The sequence below is a fragment of the Buceros rhinoceros genome, unplaced genomic scaffold, assembly GCF_000710305.1.
Source record: "Buceros rhinoceros silvestris isolate BGI_N320 unplaced genomic scaffold, ASM71030v1 scaffold32839, whole genome shotgun sequence".
Taxonomy (NCBI): Eukaryota; Metazoa; Chordata; class Aves; order Bucerotiformes; family Bucerotidae; genus Buceros; species Buceros rhinoceros.
In genome coordinates, this window is record NW_010432635.1 from 1 (window position 1) to 11,224 (window position 11,224).

An 11,224-nucleotide genomic window follows, 5' to 3' on the forward strand; every position below is an offset into this window, starting at 1 on the left:
CCGCGCGTCCTCGGCGCAAGGTGAGGCACTTCCCTGCTGCTCGGTCGTTGGGTTTGAGATAAGATATTTCAGTTCCCTTTGTTTCCTTATTGGGGGTTACCCGCGAGCTGTAGGAATTTGAATAGTCTTCTATCTCCTGACATTTTCTTTGCATTAATGAAGGTGTTTTGCAGCAGGTAGTTACGTCTCTTGAGGACGCGTAATTGTTAAACCGCTGTTAAACCGCAGCGGCAGAGTCGAGGCTTATCGGTGGTAGGGAGCGCTGTGCAGCAATTCCATATGCCATGTTTTTTGTCCACTTGCGATTCCCTGTGGCCGCGATGTGTTACCGATGACGTTCAACAAGTGAAGCTGCGGGTCGGCTGTGCGACTGTCAGTGAAGCGCATTACAACTTCCCGACACCCTTGAGGTGTTTTCACCGCGCGGTCTGTGACTTTAAGAAAGCCTGTTAGTTTTTATTCTTCTGCTTTTTGTTGCTGTAGGTGTTGTCAAAGCTGAACGCAGAGCTCGCTCTTGTAGTGACTTCCCTGTGGTGACGCTTTTGTCTTCAAATTATGCGCAAATCTGTGTTATCCCAGCAGCTTCCGGGTTTGGTCGGCGTGCCTTAAAAGGGATAGTTTTTAGTTCATTGTGGTTTGGTCAAGCTCAGTTTTTATGTAAACTACTCATATCTTCCTTTATACCGTGAAATGCATCACATTTGACTATTGTAAATTACAGTCTCTGTGTTTTTGTAGTGCAAGCTTAGTTCTCATAAAGGCTAGTTTTTAATCGGATGATGTTGTTGCTTGTGTATTTTGATCTGAATGAGACAGCTGAGCACAATTCTTAATATTTGGTGAGTGCTGAACATCAGGTAAAGCAAAATTCAGTTGGATGCATTATTATAAAGCTCAAAACTGCATTTAAGTAGCAGTATTCACAATTAGTTGCTAGGAGTTTGAATATGATTGCCTTTTAGTTGAGAAACAGCTGTAAATGATTTATTAGCAAATAGGCTAATCTGAAAAAAAAACTTGTATTTAAGCCTGTAAAATTTACAGGTAAAAGTGTATTTGAATTCCAGAATGTCTTTTACTGGTTACATGCAGTAACTGTCTCTAAAATTACTGCTTTCTAGCCCATGGGATAACAGTGAAGAGCCCCCCTACCTTCTGCCTGCGTTGTGCTGGTAATGCTCCAGCCACGTTTAAGAATGGAGCTGGTAAATTAAGAGAAGTCAAAACGAAGATGCTGTGCTCTGTGTGCTTTCAGTTCAGTACTGATACCAGTAGAGAGCAGAGACTGGGTTTTGCCACCGTCTCTTCTAGAGGATCATGATTGATTCCTTGTAAGGCAAAGCGAGTAATGGCAATTGGATTCCAGCTTTGCTAACTGTTAAAGACCTTGTGGTTGATACCCTGAGGTATGTGGTGCCCTTCGTATGTGGGCAGCTGAGGCAACAGCAGTAGCTTCTGCAAGTCTCAGAGCATCTGCAAACAGCGGTCGTGGGAACTTGAAACCGCAAGTGTCCTTGGGACTCAACTTGTCTGCAGTTTCTGACCCAGAAATACTGTTGCAGCTGGGTCATACTCTGCGAAGGAGCCAAACAACGTACAGGGAAGGAGCTAAGCTTTTGTGTTAGCAGAATGTTCAACTTCTGGCGAGGTAAAATAGGTTTAAAGTGGAGGTGGGTTTGTGTTGAACTTATGGAAACATCTACCACTTGTTTTCTCAGAAACAACCGACTAAAATCAGTTAGTCTTGCAGACAGGAGCAACAGAATGCAAGCTCTGTTGACTTGGTAAAAGTTGTGGTTGTGTTCAGTTCAGGCTGTGCTGCTGATGTGATATCCTCCTTATGGTGCATAGGATAAACACACGTAGATGAATGATGCCTTAAACTGTCAGATTTTACAAATGGTGCATGTTTTTTGTCAGTAACTTCCCACTTATTTAAGTTTTTCTGTGACATTTTTAGAGAACCCTTCCACTCTTTTCTCTCACAAGTCTTTGATATTTAGTTAGGGGGTACCTTCTGGCTGTAGAAACAGTGATAATCTGTCGTATGATGGTCTGTCCACACTTTGCAAAGATAAAAAGTACATAACCAAAAAAGAAAACAGTACTTGCATGTTCTCACTTAGGCTTTTCAGAGAAAGAGGCAGTGTTAGAACATTGTAAACAAACTTGTGTTCCGAGGCCAAAGTGAACTTTTTAAAACTTCACTTGCCGTAGTTTGTCATCTTTAGGAGACTGTCCAACTATGAACAACTGATTTTCATCCCAAACTGATGGAATAAGTCATCCTTTGCCTGAAGATGTGGAGTTGAGGAAAATGCACGCACTGTGCTGGGACCTTGAAGCAGTTGTTCTGTGCTGGGCTGTGTCCGGGATGTACCTTTCATCTATCCTTAGGGAGCAGCAGCTTTTCAACTCTGCAGGTGAAAAACAGACATTAATTTGGAAATTATTTCTGTTGCTTCTTGTGCCACAATCAAAAAGCAGCAATCTGTTACAGTGCCAAAAATGAGACAGTGCTCAGAAGTGAGGGGCGGTTTGAATTTCGTAGTAGGGAGCATTTACAAAATTGTCATCAATTATCCTAAATTGCGCTTGTGTGTGAAGTGGTCAGGAAACCCAAGAGTTAGGGATTCTGCCCATGTGAGGTTTCGCTGAATACTGGCATGTAAGGATGTGCTTTAATTCTGAGCAGGCTCTTGTTCGTGGAACATGCAGAAGGAAGGCATGAGAGAAACACAAAGACTGCACAGACAGACAGGAGTCTTACATTCGCTGTCTTGAGCTTGGTGGTCTAGTGAGTAGTGGAGAGGAACGGTCTTTGTGTGGACCGATGTACACATTCAGTGCCATCTCGAGCACTGAAATGTGCAGTAGCTGAAGTAAAGTTTTAGTATGTTGAATACACCGAGAGTTTAAATTATCAAATCACTTTCGGATACATTTTGTACAACTGAGAATGGAGTGGTGTCTTGGTGTTTTCGTTATTCAGACTGTTGTGTTGCATAACGACTAATTACTGTTCTATTTGGTAGTAAAATTAGGACTTCTTATAGTCACCGTAGGTGGGCCCTCTGTGAGTCGTGTTGTATTGCTGCAGTCTCTAACCAAAATTATTTGTTGCAGGATGTGGATTTTAAATGTTACATTTTTGGGGTCATTTTCAAAAGAAGTTATTGCCCTCATTTCAAATTGCACAAAGTTATCAGATCTTGAGTTAACTTCGAGTTCTGTCTTCATTAGTGTTTTGTTTTCCCCTCTTGTTGGGGAAGTAAGTGAGTTTCTCATTTAAGTTTCTTTTTCATTATATTCAAAAATATATTTCAATACTTACAGAGGTACAGTATTGGTGCTCCCACACATCTGTTGCATGAGACACTCAAAAGCACTGCTGTGCTGGGAAAGCTATTTAATGCAGTAGCTCTGACTGCAGCCTGTCATACTTTAAAAGAAAAAACAGTAATAAATAAAATTAGAAAAAAAACTTTCCCTGTTCTCATTTCCCTAGGAAGATGTTGATATTCCCAGCAGGCGTGTTTTAATTACTGGTGCTACGGGACTTCTTGGCAGAGCTGTGTTTAAAGAATTCAATGAGAATAACTGGAATGCGGTTGGCTGTGGGTACAGGAGAGCTCAGCCCAGATTTGAACAGATTAATCTTCTGGACTCGATTGCAGTTCATGACATCATCCATGATTTCCAGGTGAGTTTCTGAAGGAGGTGGGTAGGGTACTTCATACATCTAGGAACGAGTTGATAGTGCTGTTCTCATGCAGAGTTCATGAGGCTTTAGTGGGGCTAATGCTTTGGCAGGCTCTGAAAAACTTAGGGCTGCCTTTTCCGCCACATGCAGAGCCTGTCTGAAAATCTTAAGTACCATTATGTGTGTGTATGCTGTATGTTGTTATTATGTTTTATATTATTATACAGCGTTTAAAATAATAAAAACCCAACAACTTCAATCTTGCTGCAAAGTTAAAGCTACTGAAGATGATAATTGCTAAATTAATGATCAGGTTTTTTGGTGTCTTGAAGCAGCGTGGTTCTGCTTACTTTCTAAGGAGAACTTGCTCCTCAATGCTATGATTAAAAATAATACTACTACTTCTGTCATTTCTCACAACTTAGTGGAATGCCTTTTTGCCTGAGGGAGTTCATCTCTAGACTTAGGGTGTAACTGTGATCTCTTAACGATGTTTGTTGTTTTAAATTAGTCTTTAATTTCCAGCCTCATGTTATAGTGCATTGTGCTGCTGAGAGGAGGCCAGATGTTGTAGAAAGTCAGCCAGATGCTGCTTCTCAACTCAATGTCGCTGCTTCAGGGAACTTGGCAAAAGAGGCAGGTAAGGAGACTATCTGATGGCTTGAGTTCCTTGCTAGAATACTGCGTTTATTCATACAGAGCATAAATACAAGTAAGTTACTCCGAGTGCTGACTGTCATTTCTGTGCTCAGTGTGCCCTCGACCCGTTTTCTGTAAGGTCAGCACACGGGACTGTGTGAAGGATCAGTGAGCAGGCAAAGCAGCAGGAGTGAATGGGGCTAGATGATGGGGTCCTTGGGAGATTTGTTTAAAGGTTTTTTGGGATTTCAAACAAGGCATGAATTACAATAGACTGTATGTAAACTTTTTCTTCCTAGCTGGAGTTGGAGCGTTTCTAATCTACATTAGTACAGACTACGTGTTTGATGGAACAAGCCCTCCTTATAAAGAGACTGATGTACCAAATCCCCTGAATTTATATGGTAAAACCAAACTCGAGGGTGAAAAGGCAGTCCTCGAAAATAATGAAGGTAAGAATTCACTCACAATTTTTTAATAGAGGCTTTTTGTTTTTACTTAGTCGTATATTAGCTTAAGAGACTCCTAAATCAGTGATAAAGTTGCAAAACCATGGCAATGAGATTTAGAAGAGAATGTGAGTAGGAGTCAGTCTCCTTGCTCATAAACCATCCCTATTGCTTACAGGTTGACTAAAGCTTTATTTCTTACTCATTCTGATCTTCAGTTGTGTTCCCAGTCTCTGCTGATGGACACTGACAAGCCTTTGTCTACTGTTAACCAACGGTTCCTAAAGAAAGAAAAAACGCTTCGTCAAGATACCACAATGGCACGTGCTTTACCATACTAGTGCAGAGCTGCTGTCACTTAGGTGGACACGTTGCCGTTGTTCTGCATGTGTGTTTACTGGAAGGGGAAACCAGTCTTACAGTTCAGTAACAATGCAGATCAATCAACACAGGCTTTGGTTGTTACTCATCTGGTGACTGTGCTGATCTTCTGGTTTGCTCTCGTTCCGTAAGCCATCAGGCCATCCATTTTATTTTTATCCACCTCGCTTACCACACGTATCAGATTCCGGCTCATAACACTTTCTGAGGGGTTAGTAACATACTTCTGGCTTTAAGTAACTATTTTTTATAAAAATACTGTTTAAATCTTTTCTGAGAGAAAACTGGCATTCAAAATTACACAAATGTAATTCTAAAAATTGTATGTAATAAACAAAAGCTTGGGACTGAACATGTTACCTTGCATTTAAAATGTATTTCTTGTATAAAAGGGAGGTTTGGTTGTTTCTAGTTCGTACGCTGTCGGTTTCCATTTGCAGAGCGTAAGGGAAGAAGTACTTCTATGTTCTCAAAGAATTCGGAGAAAATAATCTTGGTGCACTTGCAAAACAGGCTTCTGATATGTCAGTATGATCCTCACACTATGATTCTGTTCTGCCTAACCAGAGAATTGAACAATTGATAAATTAGTGTCATGGTCTTTCATTAAGTAAGTATATATACATTTAAAAATGATAGGCCTTAATATAGGTTTGTCATTAGTAGTAAAAAATAGAATTTATAAAAAATATTTTGATAGGAAGTCTTATTTAAGTAAAAATCAATTTAAATAAAAAGTTATTCACTCCAGCTTTTCCTTAAATATCATCTCTGAATTTGACTCTGATGCTGTTTGCTCCCTCTTCTAGATTGGTGATGAAGGTAAGACTGCACCAAATTCCAGTACGTGTGGGTGTCTTGCTAAGACCTTCCCCCAACTCAGCACTTCGGTTTTGTTTCATAACCTTTTTAAGTGTGATCTGTCAGGCCATAGTGAGTTGCAGCAGCGTTACTATTAGCAGAAGGAATTTCGAGTTAGTGCTGAATAAGATGCTTTAAAATGTTGATTCTGTTGTTTCATACAAATAAAAATGTTTTACATGTATTAGTCTTTTAACCACTAATTTGCCTCTGTTGTACAGCCAGGGTTCAGTCTATCAAACATCTGTAGCTGTGTGAAGAACTTCCCCGTCCATTTATGTTGTATAATGCAAGAGCGTCTCCTAATAATTTGGGAGGGGTTGCTGTTTAACAAAAAACAGTGTACTTTGGTTAGCAGGGGATACAAGCTATTGTAGTACTCATGCTTATTTAAAACTGAAGAGCTTCAGTATGTCTTCAGAACCATCGGTGGTGATGCTACTGCTCTCCAAGTGTCTGATAGCTCTCTGAGAACAAAAGGAGGGTAGTCTTCCTCTCAGATAACTTCTAAAGATATTAAAAAAGAGATAGTTCAGCTAGTTTTTGAAGGGGAGAATATAATACTTGCTGAGTGACCGAATGAGTGTTTTTAGAGCAGCAGGAAATCAGCGTCATCTTGTTGTTTTCATTGTATTTATTTTTCTTGTGTAAGTACTTTCAATTTGCTTTCCTGTGAGAATAATTTTTGTGTTAGCTTTTTCTTTCTGTCTTTCTAATAGCTATAGCATTATCCTACAAATTTTGAACAATTGCAGTGATTTGGGACTTACACTTCTAATTTCAGGACTGATAGTGTTGGGTTTTTTTCTTTGAGCAAAAATATCTGTATTACTTCTAATGAATTTGGATTTTCCCTTGAAGAGGCCTTTTGAGTCTTTGTAACTGAGATAGACTGGTATGATGTATTCCATCATAAAATATTCTTCTCTTTCCACTTGTCTACAGTTAATTTAAATTCTCAAATCACTGTCTTGAAATCTAGTAATGTTTACTGCTGTGTTCTGTGCACCCATTCCTTATTTGTCAAGCTTTTTATTCATTCAAAGGTTCATGTCGTCTTTCTGGTAAATAATACCCTCCTTCATGCAGGAGGCCTCTGCATGCTGGGCAAAAAATCTTTGTCTGTAATTGATGCTGAAATATGGTGATTTGTAATTGGTGGGGATTTTTGTTCTTGCTCTTACCTAGGGAGGTTAGGGAGTGCTGGAGGAACTACATAGTGCAGTTGGATTTTGTAGTTTTCTGACTTTTGTTCTAACCCAAACAGGTGCCTTTTTTCTCTTGCAGTGTTAATGAAAGCTTGCTAACTTCCTGGAAATCTGTGGCATAAATGAAAATAAGTTCATGTAAACTTGGTATTTATTAACTGTTTTAATTTATATAAATTAAAATCATAATGTGAGGGCAAACATATTAATTGGATTTTATTTGTAATTTGTAGATCCTTAATATCACCGACATATTTCTTAACACTTCCGAGACACTTTTCAGGTTATGCTACAGCATTTGTACTGATTCGTAACAATGGTAACCATTTGTAATTTTTTTTTTCCCAGATGCTGCAGTACTTAGGATTCCTATCCTGTACGGAGAGGTGGAGAGACTGGAGGAAAGTGCTGTGACTGTAATGTTTGATAAAGTGCAGTTCAGTAATAAATCTGCCAACATGGACCATTGGCAACAAAGATTCCCAACAAACGTAAAGGATGTAGCAACTGTTTGCAGACAGCTAGCAGAGAAGAGAATGCTGGTAAGAATTTAGAGAAACAAGCCTTCTCAAGGTAAAAGCAGTTCTTGGCTTTATTTCTGAACGACTGAGAACTACATATAACCCGCATTGTTATCAGCATTTCTGGAACACTGGGAGGGAGGAAAGAACTAGCTGTGATACTATGGTATCTTAACCTGACAGCATGTGGATCTGCTGGTGTTTGAAAGAAGAGTGAGTGAAGTGATGGGCAGGTCCTTCAGAAAATTACCATGTGTCTTCTACTGTATAGGCGAGAAATGCAAATACCTGACTTATTCTGATATGCCTCTTACAAGTTGCCAGTTTGGACTTAAAAAAACCCCACGGTGGTTGAATGTAGTTCTTGGACATGCCCTTGCTTATTGCACTAAAAACACCAAAGTGCCAGGAGCAAGCCACGGGACGTAAATGCTTTGTCTTTATTCACCACAGCATCTTCAGATTACCACCTTTGCAAGGTAACAAAACCAGCCAACCATCTTTATGTTTCATACACACAACCTGGTAAAAAATGGTCCTTGCACATATGGTGGATGTGGTGCAGTCAGTTTGTTTGGCAGGACTTGTACGTGGTTTGCAGTTTGGCATTCCAAATGTGCGTGGCGCAGTCTACATTTGTTTTAAAGTGAGTATAGAATAGCTGAGTTCCTCCACCCAGGCTGTTTGGCGTTGGTTGGCTTGTTCCTCTTCCTCCTGTTAAATCTACAGAATATAAGCTGTTTGTGATCGGGTCAGATATGTTTAACACGAGTTTTCAGTCTCAATCCCTCTCAGGTGTTCTCTGAAAATGCACGAGACCTTTATCACGAGACCTTGTTAGATGCTCTAACGTGCCTTTTAGAACAGCATCTTGCCGGAAGATTATTCTGCACGGTTCTTGCACAGGCATTAGTCTGAGGCATAGGTATCTGCTTTTTTTCTCACCTGTGTTTCCTGTTTCTTCTATAGGACCCGTCAGTAAAAGGAACATTTCACTGGTCTGGCAATGAACAGATGACTAAATACGAAATGGCATGTGCGATTGCAGATGCTTTCAACCTTCCCAGTAGCCACTTGAGACCAGTAAGTGACGTGTGGTCTGACCTGTAGAAAGATGGATGTGCTTTATCATTTCAGTTTTCAGTTCCCACACTAGCTAGACAAAAAAGCCTCCTCTTCGGGAGGGTCTGTGTGAGTGTGTCTAGGACAGCAGAAGTGTTGCTGAGGATGCTGATGCGTATCTGACTCAGCAACACACTGGCTGCTTTGACCTGCTGAATTCTGAAAATTACCCAGTCAGTCAGTAACCAGTTTCACAGTCTGCAGGGTAATGGTATTTCTGCAGAACAGTTCCCCTTAGTCATGAGTAAATTAATATTTTTATGATGGGTTTTTTGTCCTGAAAAAAGCTTACGGATTGACAGAATGTTAACGTGAAGGTAGGAATCTCCAAGAACTTGTCAATGACCAGGTTCATTTCTGAATAGATGCACTCAACTTGAAATCATTTTTGCTTGCTTAAAACACCCGTCCTGCAGTTTTACTAACACATAAAAGTAAGACTACTCTTAAAGACATACTGATAACGTTGTGAGAATATAATACGTAAATAAAATTTTATTTGTACCCCAAAGAAATTGCAAGGATTCTGACATACTAAAGGGTGGAACTGAAATGTGGCTTGGAGGACAAAGAGAAAAAGAAGAGAGAACACTGAGTCTGAATTTGTTTCAGCCCAAATCTACTTCTCCAAGTGTATTGGTCACGACATGGTTTTGTCAACGTTTTAGTGTTTTTTACCATGTGATTGTAATCATAGGGTGAAAATAGGAATGAAACCTAGAAAAGCATAAATGGTGCGCAGTAAACGAGTGAGAAATTTAACTTAAGGCTCTTTACATCACTCTGCCTGACATCTGTTATGTTGAAATGAAGTTAACCATAAAACAAGCAAACAAACAAAAGCACCCCAGAACAAAACAAAACAAACCCACAAAATGGTTGAGAGGGAGGAGGGGAATGTACCTATATAGAAAGCTGTAAAGGAAAACATGTAAGAGTATTTTTTTTCTGTTGTCTCTGGTTACTCGTTGGTGTGTTGGGGGTTTTTCTGTTTGTTGTTTTAGATTACTGACTGTCCAGTTGTGGGTGCCCTGCGTCCGAGGAATGCTCAGCTAGACTGCTCCAAGTTGGAGATGCTGGGGATAGGTCAGAGAACGCCATTTCGAGCTGGGATCAAAGAATCACTTTGGCCTTTCCTTGTTGACAAGAGATGGAGGCAGACGGTCTTCCATTAGTTTGTAACTTTTTTAGCAAGAGTATAGTATGTGGCACTTTTTTAAAAGAAAAAATAGTTTTGTATGGGTGTTCTTAAATTGTGACATTTATGAGTTTTCATTTAATCAGGTAAACATATGGTCTTGCACTAGTGAAATTGTTAGCCTAAAAGATGTTCAGTGACAAAAACTGAGCCTATTTGATGTCATGGATCTTTCCTTCCATTCGTACCAGTTGAACTTCATGTCTATTCCTGGCGGATTTGGGTTCTTGGTAATCTGTACTGTTTAATGCTAAGAATGACTCAGATCACTTGTAGACTTACTTTTGGCTGAGATATGTTGTTGATGCTTAAGGTCTGTGCCCCATTGTTGTATATACCATTTCTCTTCATTAAAAGACATAGTCGGTTACTTTATCACCAAAAACCCAAGTTTTTTGTTTTTAACTTCCGCAGGTGGTATTCTTATGAAGTTAAACTGAAGTAGGAATTGCTAATTGTTTGTTTTGCTTGAGCTCTGATCAAAATGTTTTCTAAAAAAGTGAAATTTTATTTTTGCAATTATCAAGTGTACTTTTTATGCTTGAAGTATTTTCAGAATGTTCTGTAACTTGAATGCCTGCAGCTTCACATTTGTTCAGTAAGTTGTATGCATTTGTTTTAATGGCAACATAAAAAAAACTAGAAGACGGTTGGGAGGGTGGGGAAGAAATAGTTTTGACCTGAGGTGTTTTTGGGTGGGGGAATTGGAGGGTTTTGGTTGGGGTTTTTTTGTTTGTTTTGAGTGGGGAGTTGTTTGTTTTTTGTGTAAAAGCATGAAGTATCTTCATCTTTCTCTTTTTCGGGGGGGCATTGTTTAGAATTGGTGAAATTAGTGGTAGGAATATCTTTGTTAGTAAGTATGTGTGAGAGGGAGAGGAAAGGTATTTGAATTTGTAGCACTGCAGCTTCTTTTGCACAGACTGTCAGATCTTGCACTGATGTAGCTTGTTCTGGAACAGTAGAGCATGCATGTTGAAGGGTTGCACCATGAAAATGTCACCACAGTAGTCTAATATAAGCAAATCTTTAACCTGCTTAGGTCTAGCCCTTAAAGTTGGACTCAGTAGCCAGGTAAAGTCAAAGAGGAATGTGATGGATTCTGCAACTTCACCTGAAGTTGTAGAATCAACAATGTAAGTGTT

General features: G+C 39.6%; 1 protein-coding gene across 1 annotated transcript; it reads left to right on the plus strand.

The window, feature by feature from the left end:
- Positions 1-228: 228 nt before the first annotated feature.
- On the plus strand, positions 229-10,554 carry MAT2B (methionine adenosyltransferase II, beta; the record flags this gene model as incomplete). The annotated part of the gene is made up of 7 exons (XM_010143845.1): positions 229-345; positions 3,509-3,703; positions 4,229-4,343; positions 4,642-4,794; positions 7,590-7,783; positions 8,732-8,845; positions 9,889-10,554. Coding segments are annotated over 7 exons (1,059 nt in total), but the record flags the coding sequence as incomplete, so codon positions are not given.
- Between the last annotated feature and the right edge of the window lie 670 nt (positions 10,555-11,224).